A 17,673-nucleotide genomic window follows, 5' to 3' on the forward strand; every position below is an offset into this window, starting at 1 on the left:
CTCCCTCATTCTTCATTGTGTTCCTGCTGCTACTATATATATTTTACTGCCACTTAAATCTTCCTCCTTTTCTGTGATTTTTGTCTCTCTACATATTTGCCTGAAAGTACTTTGAGCCCTTCCTTTCGACTCATATTCCTCAATTCATTCACAAAAAACGTTGCTTGTTTATTTATTTATCATTGTGAACCCTGCCAGTTTAAATTAGATACTGCTATGTATTTGCATTCTTCGGCCCTCATAAGATAGCTTTGAAAGAGGAGTTTTCTCAGTTAAGAATATGTTATATTATTTTTCCTTGCAGAATTTTAGGCAATCGTGTTGCAGAATTGGAGAAAAAGTTGAGAACACTAGAGGTGTCTGGTTTGTGGAGTCTTCCAGGTTAGTGCATTTGTAGAAACAAATCCTGCCACTGAACAATTCCCCCCCTATTTCTTTAATGGAATTGTTTATTGTAATTGTAAATATATGTTTAGTTTACATGTATCCATGAAGAAACACTTCACCTTTTATGCATAAATTCTTAAAGACTGCATCTCTTATGAATATGTGCAGGCCAGGAGTTGGTAAATTCGGGTATTCACAAAATAGATCAAATCTTAACTCCTCTGAGCTCTAGTAGCATTCTCCCACTTACGCACGTACAGTATGATCCACTTCCATGCCTGGCTCGAGTTCAAGGAGCTCCTGAGGGCTGGCAAGAGGAGTCCCTCCAAGTTATGTTGTGACTCTAATATACTTGATGCAAAGCACTTGTCAGGTGAGAAGATTGTGGACTTAGGAACATAAGTGTCTGCCATGCAAGAACAAGCAAAAGGCCTTATGGGTAATGTAGACTTGTTTGACAGTATCTGGTAATGTCCTTGGGAGCATTTTGTTTGTCTTGGGACTAAAATTTCTACTTTAATGCGGCAACTCTGGACACTGAGAGGAATTTAATCTGAACCAGTGATGCTTCCAATGTCAAGCTAAAATTCATTTACAGAACCCACACTGTTTGGTCTGGTTGTCCCTGTAGCTATAACAAATACCATGTCCAGTGTCTGAGTAAGGATCCTCAGAACCTCAGTAATATCTATAGATGTGGTCTTCTACTGCCTTTCCTGTCTTTCCTGGCCTCTGAACCTATTTCTACTAGGTATCATTGTACAGTTGACTAGATCAATGAAGTGTCTGCAGTACCAGACTAAAGCTTACACACAAAAGGGGCAGCCATCCAGAGCCCCACCTGTCTCCCCACATGGGTCTGTTTTTGTGAGATCATAGTGGAGGGTGGTTTGGTAATGTAGCAGAACATGTGGGCCAGTAACGGAAGAGAGGTTGTATATTTTAAACTTGACTGTGGCTCAGTGGTCCTGTTATCACCTGTATTTAACCGCAGTAACAACATACGCTTATGGCATACTGAACCTTGGTGGAGGGACATTTTTGAAGAACACATTTTTGTTAAGTTTACAAAGGAATACATTTCAATTGTGGTAAGGAATACACATTACACCTGTTATTACTGTTACAATTTGTCAAACACATGGAAACACACTGGTTGTCCCCAGGTTGGGAGTGGGTGGATATGTGTATGTAATAAAATGTTCCTCCCCGTGACTTACCCCCTCAAAATGTATCCACAAACTGGTCCAGCGCTCCTAAAGTTATTAGTAATCATAAATCCAATATCCCTTGATACAGCTTGTTGTTTCCTGTGGAACCATCAGTTCTTATACAAAACATGGTATTGTTCTTTGAATCTTCTAAAGGATTTCCATGAGAACATGTTTGAAAGGGTAAGCCTTACTTTGAAACTGCGAGGTAAAAGACTTCTGCCTTAGAGACCTGTTTGGAGAGAAACATCTCTCCTTTCCTTAGGCTTCTGTTTTCTTTGTATTGGAAGAGATTATTAAAAAAAATGGAAGCTGTTTCAGATCCATGGTTTGATCGCGGTTTCCCAAGATTGCCTTCCTGGTTGCTACGCACTGCGGTAAATCTTGCTTTTGCCCCTCCTATTGCTTTCTATGACAGAGATTGCAAGCTTGTGCCTGAGTTTATCACAGCATCCACTGTATACTCCTTTATATTCCAGTGGAGGAACAGTGCCCAAGAGACACAGGAGTCCCCAATCACTGTCTGCTATGTGTGGAGATACAGTGCTGCTGATCTTCCAGGCCGCAGCCTTTCCTCACTCTATCTGACTGTCTGTGTGCTAATCTCTTTGAGGATACAGAGAGCATGTGTGCCAGCATCTTCACCATCTGTCAGTCAGATATCTGAGGAAACCTGAATACCATCACAGCTTTGAGGGTTCTTCCTTTACTTATCAACCTCCAGCATTTTCACAAGGAAAACTCAGAAGTTCCCCCAAGCCTAGCCGCATTGTGTTGCAGGAATTGATCATGCCATTTATTCAGGAAACTGTATGTTTTACAGGGCCAAGCTCAACAGTATTGCATTCTTGTACATTTAGTAAGCTGGGCACTTTGATTATTTTTCCTACAGATGAATAATTCTCTCCTGAAGAGCAGAACAGATATGTTTTGCAAAATGGATATGTGGCTTGATAGGAGAAAGACTACTGAAAAAAAAAAAAAAAAATTTCCAGTCTGTATCAACCTTCATTCTTTGTTTGGTTTTGCTGAGCCTATGGACTTTAAAGTCTTAAAAAAACATATTCTTGGAGAAGAAAATCAGTGACTTTATTTTTTTCCATTTATTTTTAAATTAGCATCAGACGTTAATGGTCAAAAGTTTTAATTTTGTGCAATGGTGTCCAAAATTGCACTGAACTAAATGAAATATTCTAATTGTTATGACTATTGATTTATATATACAATATGTTTAAGCTTTTGGATAGTGTATTTCTTCGTCCAGTACACATAGTGTGACTGCAACATTTATTTTTGGTCTGTTTATTCCAGGCAGTGCTGTCATTTAGCTATTAGATAGTTTGTATGGAGGCATTATTATAAGTAACAATTGAAGTTTTATGTTGACTGTTCACAATTGTTTTTGGCAGACCATTGCTCAAAGGACAGAGTACTACACAATATACCATGGGGTTTATAACAAAACCATGGCTTCTGTGTTGTATTGTTAAGGCGTGTTTGGTTTAGGTGGCATGGAGTATTACTTTTTATCAATCAATCATAGCATTTGTAAAGTGCAGCACTATCACCCCTAAGGGTATCTGGGCACTGATGGTGCTGTGTCTCTGTCGAAAAGCCACATCTTGTCTCCTTCTGAAGCCTGCCAGGGAGGGTGCTGTTCGGAGTTGGAGGGGTAGGCTGTTCCAGACTTGGCTGCTATGTAGGAGAAGGAGCGGCCTCCGCTGCAGCTGCGATTGGTGTGTGTGCAAGGTTTAGCGAGGAGTAACGGGGTTGTCTTGCAGGGACGTAGAGCTGAGTCAATGGTTGATATAGGATGGCCCTAGGTTGTCGAGAGCATTTTATGCGAATGTGAGAATTTTGAATTGGCATCTTCTCCGGATGAGGAGCCAGTGGAGGTCCCTGAAGTGTGGGGTGATGCTTCAGTGCTTGGGGAGGTTGAGGATGATTCTGACTGCAGTGTTCTGTAGAGTCTGGAGTCTTTTAAGTAGCTGGGAGGATACTCCGGCGTAGAGACCGTTGCCATAGTTGAGGCAGCTGGTGACCAGGACGTGTGTGACTGTCTTTCTGATGTCGGTAGGGATCCATTTTAAGATTCAACGGAGCATACGGACGATGTAGAAGCAGGAGGCGACTGAGTTAACTTGTCGATTCATGAATAGTTGGCAGTTGATGATACTGAGGTTTCGTTTGTGGTTTGTTGGAGAGGGCGTTGATCCGAGTTCTGCTGGCCACCAGCTGTGGTCCTGTACATAGGTGTTCTACACGAAGATCAGGTCTTCCGTTTTCTCTGTGTTTAGTTTGAGACAGCTGTTTTTCATCGATGTTAGTAATGGCATTGCAGAAGTTGGCTTTGGCATTGTGGGGGTCTTCGGTGAATGAGAGGATTAGATGAGTGTCATCGTCGTAAGAGACTGAATTGAGTCAATAGGATCTGATGACGTCTGCGAGGGAGGATTCTTGGGGTAAGCCACAAGTGATGTTCTTGGGTGTAGAAGTGAAGGGAGGGAGGCAGATGCCCTGTGTGCTGCCTGAGAGTATAGAGGTGACCTACTTAAGGACATTTTGTTGAATGCCTATGTTGTGGAGTTTGTTGAGGAGAGTGTGGTGGGAGACTGTATCGAACGCTGCGGACCATATGTGGTCTTGATAATAACAGTGGGATTTGAGTCTACCTCTTGCACATGATTCAATTGTTTTTTATCAATATTTATGTTTACTCAAATTTAGGTTTCATTGGTTTCTTTATATTTTATTTTATTAGTGTATCCCTCCACACCTGATGTCAGGGAACTATGTTCCTGTTGCATGTTTCTGTGGTATTTTCTTTTAGGACTCAGTGAGAAGTGCATTGCTTTACTGCATGTCTTTACTCACTCTTTATCTCACTGGAATTCCTCCTGTCCCTCATTTTTTTAGAGTATATACCCCTGTTGGTTACCCTTGTGCATACCTCCCTCCTTTTTTTGTCATTTGCCCACTGCCTTCTTGCTTGGTTCTTTTGGCATTGTTTCTATCTTTCCTTGTTTGCTGCCCCTTCCTTAGGCATCGCTACCCACCTGCCCAGTACAGTCAATGCTTCTTTTCTGTCTACTCATGTCTTACTATTTTTACCCTTCTCTCTCTAATGTTCTCCCTGTTGTTGCTTTCCCGCACCCAGTTCTTTCTAGATGATTTGCCATTATCTGCCTCTCTCTCCTTCATCTTACTTTCGTCATCCACTGCTATCACAGTGGTTTGTATGTGGCTTATATTGATGCCTTTCATGTGCTTTTGTGCCACGTGTATACATTGATTTGTTTACTCACAGCTTTTAACCCCTTCACTGCCAGGCCTCTTCCACTCCTGTGCCGAGCCTTTTTTGGCTATTTGGGGACGTTTTCACTTAGGCCCTCATAACTTTTTGTCCACACAAGCGACCCACGCCAAATTTGCGTCCTTTTTTCCCAACATCCTTGGGATTCTAGAGGTACCCAGAGTTTGTGGGTTCCTCTGAAGGAGACCAAGAAATTAGCTAAAATACAGCAAGATGGTCCCTTTTTTAAATAAATAGGAAAAAATGGTGGCTGAAGGAGGCTTGTGTTTTTTTCCCCTGAAAGTGGCATCAACAAAGGGTTTGTGGTGCTAAAATCACCATCTTCCCAGCTTTCGGGAACAGGCAGACTTGAATCAGAAAACCACATTTTTGCATTTTACAGGGACATACCACATTTTTACTATTTTTTGTGCTTTTAGCCTCCTTCCAGTTAGTGACAGAAATGGGTGTCAAAGCAATGCTGGAAAGCTAAACATTTCTGAAAGCAGACAAAATTCTGAATTCAGCAAGGGGTCATATGTGTAGATCCTACAAGGTTTTCCTACATAAAATAACAGCTAAAAAAAAATACTTAAATAGAGGTGAAAAATAACAGCCATTTCTCTACACGTTTTACTCTATAACTTTTGCCTGCAATGTCAGATTTTTTAATAATAATATACTGTTACATCTGCTGGACTCTTCTGGTTTCAGGGATATATAGGGCTTGTGGGTTCATCAAGAACCCCAGGTACCTAGAGCCAATAAATGAGCTCCACCTTGATATAGGTTTTCATTCTAGACCGGGCATACAGCAATTCATTTGCGGAAATATAAAGAGTGAAAAATAGGTATCAAGGAAACCTTTGTATTTCCAAATTGGGCACAAGATAAGGTGTTGAGAAGCAGTAGTTATTTGCACATCTCTGATTTCCGGGGTCCCCATACTAGCATGTGAATTACAGTGCATTTCTCAAATAGATGTCTTTTTTACACACTGTCTTACATTTGGAAGGCAGAAATGTAGAGAAAGAAAAGGGGCAATAACACTTGCTCTTCTATTCTGTGTTCCCCCAAGTCTCCCGATACAAATGGTACCTCACTTGCCTGGCTAGGCCTAATGCCCGCGACAGGAAATGCACCATGGACCCATCACATTTTTACATTGAAATCTGACGTGTTTTTTTAAAGTGCCTAGCTGTGGGTTTTGGCCTGTAGCTCAGCTGGCACCTAGGGAAGCCTACCAAACCTGTGCATTTTGTAAAACTAGACATCTAGGGGAATCCAGGATGGGGTGACTTGTGGGGCTCTCACCAGGTTCTCTTTCATTTGGGGGCAGATTGGCCTGATAAAAATGGGACGATCTGCCCCCTATTTGCCCCACCCCCCAGGGGAGCGACCTTTGCCTAAGAGGTTGCTCCCCTCATCAATGTAAACAACCCAAAAAAATCCCTGGTGTCTACTGGCTTCTGCCCCCCCTGGGGGGGGGCCGTTGCCAAAGGGGTTGCTCCCCTTATGCCACTTGCATAAGAAAAAATAATCCTGATGTCTAGTGGCAGCAGTTCGGCCTAATCAATAGAGGCCGATCTGCCCCCGGGGAAGCAGAAAAGGCCTAATAAAATTATTGCCCCCTGGGGAGCGAGCCTTGCCTCAGAGGCATTATAAAAAAACAAAAAAAATGAAAAAAAAACATGAAAAAGAAACAACAATCCCTGGCTTTTGCACTCTATCCCCCCCCCCCATGGGCAGATCGGTCTAATTAGTACAGGCTGATCTTCCCCGGGGGTGGAAGGGATGCAGAAATGGCCCTAGGAAAAAATGCTCCCCAAGGGAGCGACCCTTGTCCAAGGGATTGCTCCCCTTTCATGCCCATAGCAACAACAATAAAAATCCCTGGTGTCTAGTGGGCATTTCTGCAGCCCGATCGTAAAGAATGCTCAGAATTACATCAGAAGAAAGGAAAAGCCTTTCCTTTCTTTTGATGTCTCTGCCTGCCCCCTGCTCCCGAGCATAAGAGAATTGCTTAGCATTTCTCTTCCACATAGCGCTGGAAGCAAGCATGGGAGGCGACCTCTGATGAGGTCAGCACGCGATCGTGTGCTGATGTGATTAGACGTCACGGGGGGAGAGGTCGGGGTGGAAGGGGAAGCGATTCCCCTTTCAGCCTTCCCCATAAGCCCTAGCGCTCATTCTGAGCTCCAGTCCAGGACGTAATGGTTACGTCCTCTGCACAGGAGCACTGTGCCGTGGGACGTAACTGTTACGTCTGCGGCACAGAAGCAGTTAATGACTCTGCGGGCTTAGTTCATCCTTTCCTTCTGAGCCTTCTCATCCTCTTCCTGTTTTGTGTGTCATGTCTTTTGGTGGGCAAAGAAGACTTTCAATATGAGTATTAGCAAATATTTCCCTTTGCTCTTTGGGACAGTGGAGTAAAAGCTTAGGCATTTTGAATGCACTGTAGAGAAACAGCTCAATAGTGCTCACTAGAATGTTCACTGTAAAGACAGTTCTATTGAGGAAATGATTCATTTGAGACAGTTGTTGCTGGTAATCATGTCCAGGACTCATTTTGGACATAGTAAGTTCCAATTAGTTTACCAGTGCCTCTGCGGGTAAACAGTACCCCAAACAGAAAGATTGTTCTTGCAATTTCAACTTGGGTAAAGATTCAAAAAGGGACTGGAGCACTGTGTTTCAGATGGACACAGTGCACTTAACTTCATAGCATAAAAATGCTGTTTCTAATTTTGCGAACCTATTCTTGAGAAATATATGCAAATTGAACAGCAGGGGCAGATGCATTGTCATCTTAGCAGGAGTAACACAAATGCGATGTAATTCATTGGCACTCCTCCATTGCAGTCAGTGGACATATGAAATCACAGCCAACAAGAAGACAGGTACTAATCCTAAATGTGCAGGACAGTTTTGTTTGTAGAGCTGGCATCTTGTAGAGATTTGAGTAGTAGGCACTCAAATCTACAGATTGCCCAATCCACGATTGCCCCCACCTGAAGCAGCCACATGATGATCCAGCCAAAGCAAGCATGAAGCAAAGAGGGTTGATAGAGCAAGCAAGGGGTTGGGTAGCTGGAAGGCGTCTCACTACAAAGGTGACAGTACGCAGCTGTAGGTGGGAGGAGTGTCTGCATTCTAATGATGTCCTTGCTTTACACTTGTAGGAGCATTTGGTTAGCAAGTCCAAATTTGACTTTTTGCACTAATAAATTCAAAGAGCAAATGTGCACGATTGGGGACTTGAGTCTTAAAGGATATGAGCCCTAGACCAGATAAAGAAAACCTTTGCAGGACAATATCCAAAGTCAAAACCATAAATGTTTAGCCAAGATTAAGCATCATTGCAGAAGGCAAAAAGTTAGTCAGATTCAAATCAGCATTAATAATGCATAAAAATAAAGTCAATTGTGAGAGGTCATAACATAAGGAAATTAGCCAACCAAATACAGTTCAGTAATGAACTAGTATAAATCTCCCCAGTCCATAAGTCAAGGGAGAGTAATATACGAGAGGACCGATATATAGTCTTACTCAGAGAAAAGAGATAAATCAGTAGACAGTCTACCGTGGAGATCACTCCATTCAAAGCAAAGGAAAGTCTAATTATAAAGCCAGATAACAGTCTGACATGGGGACTGCTCGGTATAAAAGCAAGGAAAGTATTGGCACACATCTCAGAAAGGGCACATTTTATAGTTTCAGAAAAATGAAAAACAACACACTCCGCATGGCTTGAAGTGGTATCACAGGGCTGTACTTACAAAGATACTTACCATAAACCAGTCAACATTGTAGAAATTGTGCTCGTAAAATAAGTTACTTTAAGCAATGTGTAAATCATAAAATAAATATGAATCCCATTTAACCTACAAACAAGGGAAATTACATTGCACTCATGAAGCAAGCTAAACAATCAGCCATTTTAAAATGAGTTGAAGTGCAGCTGTGACCTAGGCAGCAACAGCCTTGATTATCACAGCATACAAGAATATCTAAACATAGCTTCCACCAAAGGCACACAAATAAGAACATTAGAAGAAAAAAAATCACTAAATGAAAATGAAAAATACAGAAGGGAAAAGAACGTGTACTTAGGAATCTTGTTCGTCTAAAAGTCACATTTTCTTTAGCAATTTTAAAATTGATGTCAGTGCGAACAAGCAAAGACCCAGTAAATTACATTTCCAGACTGTTTATGCTAGCTTAAGCACACATAAACATAATTGTGTAATTCATAAAGTTGCTCTCTCACCTGTGTCTTTCACTTCCATGTATTCATATGCAGAGCATTGTGTGGAACCAACGACACACTCCATGTCACTTGAGAGCACTGTTGGTGTTGAGCAGGACTCGCTACAGGCCTTGACCTTGGGTTAGAATGCTGACTTCCACTTTTGGATCTTTGCATAAATTCAGCCTTGGGTTGTATATTATGAAAGGCTTCATTTGGGCTGGTGAGCCTTGCAGCTTGGGCTCGGGTCAAAAAGCTTTTGAGAGAGTTGTTTGCGGTATTGCAGAGTCACAGCTTCAGGTATATGTAAATCAAGCCCATTAAACTTTCAGATTGGTTCAATTTAGTCTTTTGAGTGGCAGTGGCTCAAATTGACCAGAGTGCTAAGGGGTAAGACACCAGGCACTTATCCTTGCCTTCATTGCATGTGTTAGTTTATTTGTTCAGTTCTGTTATGCTGCTCCACTTTTCTAGAGAACTGAGAGAGATTTATATAACAAACATGTTGTTGAGTCTTTCAAGCTTTGCACAGTTCCTGAACTACATTGACAGAAAATGAGTTCCTTTGTCACTTCCAGTTGTCACTTCCAGGCCTGATTGAATCCTAAAACTAAAATGTAAATATAGTCTGTGTCCTACAGTGAAGGCCTGAGCACAGCACATGGGCAAACTTCAATCCACCCTGAAAGCATACTCATTAGTACCAGTACATGAACTTAAGCACAGTGTTGTGTCCTTTGGATGAAGTCGCACTGTACATGAACGTAGGAACTTCCCGGGGCAAGATATGCTGCTGATACCTTTACCAACAATGTAGCCTTGAGGTATGGTGCAAATATAACTAAATTAGTGAGACCCTCAAGCATACCATTGTTTCCCCTTTCATAATAAACTCTTTTCATAAACCTCTAGAGCTTGGCTGTTTTCATTTTCATCTAGAGGTCATTAGTACTCTGAATGGTTTAGGCCATTGCTAACTACAAGACAAATAGAAGAGGGTTTGTGTTTTGTGATTCATACGTAGATTTAGCTGCTTGTCAGTAATAAACAGGATACATCCGTGTCCACACTGAAAAACTCCAATTGGATTTGAAGACCTTTTTCGTTCCTTGTGTTTGGAGGTCCCAGCTCCAATCCCTCCCATTACTATCTTATGTAATGAATTTACCTTTCAGGCCGCTTGTTGGCAGTTTGGTTTGGTCAGCTCCAGGAAACGTGAACACTGAAATGTGATCACTGTGTAGGATTAGCAGACCTCCAATTCACATTTTACTTTGCCCAAGTTATTTTTTTCCTTCATTCAGATGCTGTGGCAACCAGACCCTCACCTTCCCCGTTGGATGTCAATGGAGCCCTATAGAAGGATGCTCTACGGTGAATCACATCACCTACACCCACCGCGATTTAGTACTAAAGGGCAACATTGGTGTACTATTCTTGTCAGAATCCTGGACTACAAAGGCCTTTACTCCAGACCTTGCAGCACCTGTCACTCCGGCTTCAAGGCATTCCACCTACTCTGTCCTAACAAAAGGGCTGGGGATTAGCAATCATCTTCAGAGACACCATTAAAGTATCACCTTTCACAACTCTTATGTTTTCCACATGCAGAATGACTCTGTTTTGCTATCAGCCTTTCTCTGACCATTTCCCTAAGTGGAGTTCTTTGCTACTGCCCACCGTACTCTGACAGTGATTTTGGTTTCCTACTAGCTAACTTTCTTTACCTTTTATATGTGTGAGACATTCATCATGCAATATTTTAGGAGACTTCAGCATCTGGGCTTACTGCCTATCTAACTCCATCTCCGTTGGCCTCATTAAATTTGTTTTAGGACTGAATCTGCAGCAGCCGATAGCTCTCCCCACCTATTTTGCATGACATTGTCTTGCCCTTATTTTCACTCCTGATCGAATGTGTAGTGCCCATCCCCATCCTCCAGGCCTGCTCAGACTATTTTGTAAACCCTTTCGCTTGGAGACATGCAAATTTTACTTACTATCTTTCCGTCTTCTAATTAGCAGTTCACTACTCTTATAAGACCATAGACTAAATTATCCTCAGGAGATTTCTCCTTTAATCTTGCAGCTACCTGCCCCATCCCTTACTCCACCTTGGATCATGATATTCCAGTTGTTATCAGTGGACTGCCTGCTCGCTCGACTCTTTAATTCCTACCTCCATCACTTCTCATTGAGCATGTCCGTCAGCCTCAAGTAGTTCTTATACATACCTTATGCATAGTTTAAAACTGCCAAGGTGAAAGAAGATCGCCTTTGGTGTGAAGACTAATCCTCCCTCAGTAAAGCAATTTTAAAATCCGTTCTTCGCTCTTAAAGGATATTTGTGGGCTCTACTCAGACTAATTACGTCATAGCTCAGATTGTCACTATGCGCAATACTAGCAAGACAATTGTCAAAATTATAAAATCTTAAATAGTCCCCGATTGTACATAATCTTCCATCGAACCCTCTCAAACTCATTGCAACAATCTTTCTAATTATTTCGAAGATTAAATTAACATGCATTTCTTTTTCCTCTTTCTCCCTCAAATCCTTCGATTACATTTATCCTGCTGGCATCTTCATCATCTCATATGTGTGGGACTTGTACTGGCATTCTTCAGAAAGGTGTATGTGACTAATGCAGTCTTTGAATAGAAAGGTGATACCCTCACATACTTGTATGCTGCCTCCACTGAAAATATACATTCTTAGTAGAATATTAGTATTGTGTCAAGCTTGATTTCATGTGTTCCAACATATGGTCCATAGCCAAGGTAGGTGCTTAATTCTACCATGCTCTTCTTCACACTGTATTTTCTGAAAGCCTGTCCCGGGCCTTTGCTTTCACCCTAAACAAAAGATCTTCCATGTATTCATCTTTCCATTACTTAGTTAAATAAAGAAACCAGGAGCAGAAACGAGAACAGGTTACTTGCTGTAGCTAAAGAGATCCTCGTAGCATAGAGGTTCCGTCATATTATAAATGCTGAATTTTACTTGCAAGTCAACTCAGGCTTGGTTGACGGCATTCAGGGCTCCCTCACTATTAAAAGGGTCAGACCTATGTAAGGACATTTATGTGTTCACTATTAATGTGATGGACCAAGTAGCTTTAGCTAAAGTATCCAACTTTTTATATTACACATTGCTTGAGAATAACTAATGATTTAGTAGTGTGATGAAGTTTGTGAATTTGTAGTATGTGTGTTCCAGTGGTGAGTATTTTATTTTTCTTAGTGCATCATGTGCATCTAATAAATGAAGTTATTTTATACAGATATTCATTTGCTGTCCTCAAAATGACCGGATACTTTCAAGCACGTATCATTTATCTGTATTTAAAGTGCATATATATATTTGCAAACTCTGCAAAGGATATGGGAGTTGTGTATGTTCAATCTGTTTGTGTCTCAGACATGTATGTAGCTCTGGCCTGTGAAGCTGGCAGACCCTGCTGTTTATAACTTGCTAGTTTCTGAAACTGTTGATAAACAGGCTGCATTAACTTTAAAGTTCTTGATAAACAGGTTGCATGGACGTAAATGCTCTGGATTCCAAAGCTTTGACAAATTATGCTGGCCGGCTTTTGATCCACATAGATCTTTGGAACTTTATACAGTATATTCAGTTAAAATCTGCAGTGATAAAAATCGAACGAATAACATTTGCACTATTTTTGCTTGTTCAAACCAGTGTCATCTTAAGGAGTTTAAGGGCCCTGGGCAAGATATATTTTAGGGGCCCTTTTTGTAACAAATTTGGAGTTCTTTACCTATTTCCCACTAATTCAAGAACGTACGATGCCAAACAATAATAAATTATATGTTAAACTTTAAAAGGGTCAGTCAAACGCAGGTAAATATGCCTTGCCTGGGACCCCAAACATGATTAAAATGACACTGGGTAGACAGACAAAGTCAGAGGTACGTAGAGAGGTTTAGACAGAGAAATAGAATAGAAGACAGACGTCAAATAGAAGGAAAGTACTCTTTCCCACGGGACCCCTTGAAAGGTATATGCCCTGGGCAATTGCCCACTTTGCCCATGTCTTAAAATGTCAATGCTTTAAACTGCATCCTGTATATTTAAAGCAATGACCCTACCTCGGAGCAACATTTGTTTGAGCTGTACTGTCCTGCAATAGCATCACAGATACCAAAGGATCAATTAGTTAAAGCAGAGCAAATTTCAATATGATAAATGCGTTTATCGTTATGTTTTATCAATAAAGTCAAGAAAATGTATTTTATCAAATAACTATTCTCTCTTTCCTTTTGTTTTGCCGCCTGAAGGTCTGAGCTACAATGTCTCAGTGGGATTTGGGAGTAGGTTCTCTTGCATCTACATATACCATACAAAAATGTTCATTGACTTAGAAAAAAACTGCTTGTGCATGCTCATGAATAACATTCACTATCTCGTCACATATATGCTACCCACAATGAGATGTTTAGAAGCATGTTCATACAACATCTTATTGATTTGCCTCGGTAATTGTCATCACATTTGATACGTGTTAATTTTTTCTCAAACATAAAAGCTCCTGATGAGCATCTGTTCTGACAGATCGGTTACTGCAAAATTCAGCACCTTCTCCAACATGACACCTGAGAGCAGGTACATAGTGGCAAACATGCATGTCCTCAAAAACATTCTGAGCGCAGGGTATGGGAAAGGCCTGCGCCCCTTGTCTCAATAGGTGGAATGTGAAAATCAAAATATTTAACCCTTTGGCTGATGAGGCTTTTCCCGCACCAGTGCTGGCTGAGTCTTTTTTTAAAAAAAAATATATTTGGGTCACTTCGAGCTTATGCCTTCGTAAGTTTGTCCACACAAAAGGTATCCTAGACAAATGTGTGTCCTTTTTTCCCACGGGGATTCTAATGGTACCCACTGTTTTTTTTATTCAATAGCCAAAATATAAGAAAATACTGTTGTTTCCTGGAAAAAGTGCTGTGTAAGAAAGTGTATGGTTTTCTTTCTAAAAACGGCATAAACAAAAATTTGGCTGTGCTAAGATCCCCTTCTTTCCATTCCCTTCTTTCCATCTTTCATAAGCATTAAGCAGAGTTTTATTTACAGTTTTTTACACAGTTTTTTCATTTTTCTAACTGGTAGTCCATTGTTCCTATTTTATATGGTGTGGTATCAATTTAATTTCATTTTCAGTTTCAAAACTTTATTCGGGTGCGAGAGTATCCAAAAAAGTAAACAGTCCAAAAATAAAATATTCACTAAAATCATAATAAATGTACTTTTTAAAATCAATCAATGATGATAATTTTAAATAGTATCTCACTTGCAAAAGGAAGATTGCACACACATATACAGGGAGTGCAGAATTATTAGGCAAGTTGTATTTTTGAGGATTAATTTTATTATTGAACAACAACCATGTTCTCAATGAACCCAAAAAACTCATTAATATCAAAGCTGAATATTTTTGGAAGTAGTTTTTAGTTTGTTTTTAGTTTTAGCTATGTTAGGGGGATATCTGTGTGTGCAGGTGACTATTACTGTGCATAATTATTAGGCAACTTAACAAAAAACAAATATATACCCATTTCAATTATTTATTATTACCAGTGAAACCAATATAACATCTCAACATTCACAAATATACATGTCTGACATTCAAAAACAAAACAAAAACAAATCAGTGACCAATATAGCCACCTTTCTTTGCAAGGACACTCAAAAGCCTGCCATCCATGGATTCTGTCAGTGTTTTGATCTGTTCACCATCAACATTGCGTGCAGCAGCAACCACAGCCTCCCAGACACTGTTCAGAGAGGTGTACTGTTTTCCCTCCTTGTAAATCTCACATTTGATGATGGACCACAGGTTCTCAATGGGGTTCAGATCAGGTGAACAAGGAGGCCATGTCATTAGATTTCCTTCTTTTATACCCTTTCTTGCCAGCCACGCTGTGGAGTACTTGGACGCGTGTGATGGAGCATTGTCCTGCATGAAAATCATGTTTTTCTTGAAGGATGCAGACTTCTTCCTGTACCACTGCTTGAAGAAGGTGTCTACCAGGAACTGGCAGTAGGACTGGGAGTTGAGCTTGACTCCATCCTCAACCCGAAAAGGCCCCACAAGCTCATCTTTGATGATACCAGCCCAAACCAGTACTCCACCTCCACCTTGCTGGCGTCTGAGTCGGACTGGAGCTCTCTGCCCTTTACCAATCCAGCCACGGGCCCATCCATCTGGCCCATCAAGACTCACTCTCATTTCATCAGTCCATAAAACCTTAGAAAATCAGTCTTGAGATATTTCTTGGCCCAGTCTTGACGTTTCAGCTTGTGTGTCTTGTTCAGTGGTGGTCGTCTTTCAGCCTTTCTTACCTTGGCCATGTCTCTGAGTATTGCACACCTTGTGCTTTTGGGCACTCCCGTGATGTTGCAGCTCTGAAATATGGCCAAACTGGTGGCAAGTGGCATCGTGGCAGCTGCACTCTTGACTTTTCTCAGTTCATGGGCAGTTATTTTGCGCCTTGGTTTTTCCACACGCTTCTTGCGACCCTGTTGACTATTTTGAATGAAACGCTTGATTGTTCGATGATCACGCTTCAGAAGCTTTGCAATTTTAAGAGTGCTGCATCCCTCTGCAAGATATCTCACTATTTTTGACTTTTCTGAGCCTGTCAAGTCCTTCTTTTGACCCATTTTGCCAAAGGAAAGGAAGTTGCCTAATAATTATGCACACCTGATATAGGGTGGTGATGTCATTAGACCACACCCCTTCTCATTACAGAGATGCACATCACCTAATATGCTTAATTGGTAGTAGGCTTTCGAGCCTATACAGCTTGGAGTAAGACAACATGCATAAAGAGGATGATGTGGTCAAAATACTCATTTGCCTAATAATTCTGCACTCCCTGTATCATGTCCTTAAGACAATTAGTGCTGACTTAATTAAAGTGCATTTTGCTTCGAGACTGGACAGTGAATCTGAAGAATGAACCAACATGCAAGCTAGTCTCATCGTCAGTCAGTTGTAACAGAAAATTAGCAGCTGACCTAAATTTTCCAAAATTTCGATGTTTCACAAATGGGATTAAAAATGTTTGGTATATTTTGTATATATCCAACATGGATTGCACAGATCTGCCATCAAAAGGGCAGGGATTAGAGTCAAGATTCTTCTGGTAACCCAACGGCAAGCACAGCAGATACATAATTTGGTCAGCCCTGAAACGAAACAACAAAAATTAAACAAAAAAGATAGTTGGTTGGCTTTCTATAGTTAGGCTCAAATTAGCTGCAACAGTGGCTTGCCCCTTTCCACATATTGGGCCTTATTACGACCGTGATGGAGGAGTTTCCTCCATCACAAATGTGACGGATATCCTGTCCACCATATTACGACCTCCATTGAATATAATCGGATCATAATATGGCGGACAGGATATCAGCCACATTTGTGATGGAGGAAACTCCTCTGTCAAGGTCGTAATAAGGTCCTAAGTCTTAGAAAGTGGCCTAAATTACATAACGCTTGACACACATTTTTTTTTTAATTTAAGTTACTATTAGACTTTGGTTCCGTGAATGAGTGGAGCATGCCAATTTTTTAGAAATTTGTTTCACGTATGCTAACCGTGGAATGAAGGGTCCTTTGTCACACTCAAGACAATCGATAATAATATTCCTGTTTAAACAAGCTTCCTCAGATCTCCATATGACTAACCACAGTATTGGGAGACATGTTCTAATACAACCTTGCAAATAGGACAAGTGCACTTCCTCTTGGCAGATCAAATGTGGTGACGATATAGGGACAGAGGGAGCTTTTCTGCAGAAACGTTTTTCTTTCCAACCTGAATGGCTTCACAGTTTGCAGTGCCCCATATCTCAGCCCGTATGTCATGAGTGGGATGCCTCAAGTTTTATATACCTGCAATAGTGGGAGAAGGGCTCTTCATCCTGGGGGCTATGCAAAATTATATAGCGAGCCAATTACCTTGGATAACTTCATCCTGCGCTATATTAGGAGCCCAAGTTTCTCTTGCGGCAAATGTAACTGCTAAGTAACAAAATGTGCTTGTGCCTTTTAGACAATTTGTGCCAACATAAAGGGTAGAAAGTTGTTTACACTTTGGGCCGCATGCCATAATGTAAGATTTAGTCAAATTAGTTTGAAGGTTTAGAGCAGCCATCAAATCCTCCAAAGCGTGCACCAGCAGATGTATTGCTTTTGGCGTACATGCCAGAACTGTGGTGTCGGCATATAAAAGTGTAGGGAGCAGTGCGCCTTTTATCTTAGGTGCATCTGGGGAGATGGTGGTTAAAAAAAGGATGGAGCTTATTGATATATAAAAAAATAAATGAAAGCAGGGCCAACACACAACCTCGCCTTAAACCTCGAGAGACATTTATTTCACCAGAGACCTCTTCATTTGAACTGATTCTGATCCTGGCTTCATGTCTTTGTGCAAACAAACTAAAAAAATGCACTAGTGCTTCAGCCATACCTTTAGAGAGAAGGATTCACCATAACTTTGAGCGATTTGCACAG

General features: G+C 41.0%; 1 protein-coding gene across 4 annotated transcripts in view; it reads left to right on the forward strand.

The window, feature by feature from the left end:
• CCDC149 (coiled-coil domain containing 149) overlaps window positions 1–17,673 on the forward strand; it is a 315,035-nt gene that overhangs the window by 223,458 nt on the left and 73,904 nt on the right. For 2 of the 4 annotated variants that reach the window (XM_069202164.1, XM_069202166.1), the window contains exons 10-11: window positions 305–381; window positions 13,439–13,471. In XM_069202164.1, the coding sequence (XP_069058265.1) occupies window positions 305–381; window positions 13,439–13,471 (110 nt within the window). The remainder of the gene's footprint in view (window positions 1–304; window positions 382–13,438; window positions 13,472–17,673) is intronic. The other 2 variants (XM_069202165.1, XM_069202167.1) reach the window with 1 other exon arrangement.

This window comes from Pleurodeles waltl, chromosome 1_2 (assembly GCF_031143425.1).
Source record: "Pleurodeles waltl isolate 20211129_DDA chromosome 1_2, aPleWal1.hap1.20221129, whole genome shotgun sequence".
NCBI classification, from domain to species: domain Eukaryota; kingdom Metazoa; phylum Chordata; class Amphibia; order Caudata; family Salamandridae; genus Pleurodeles; species Pleurodeles waltl.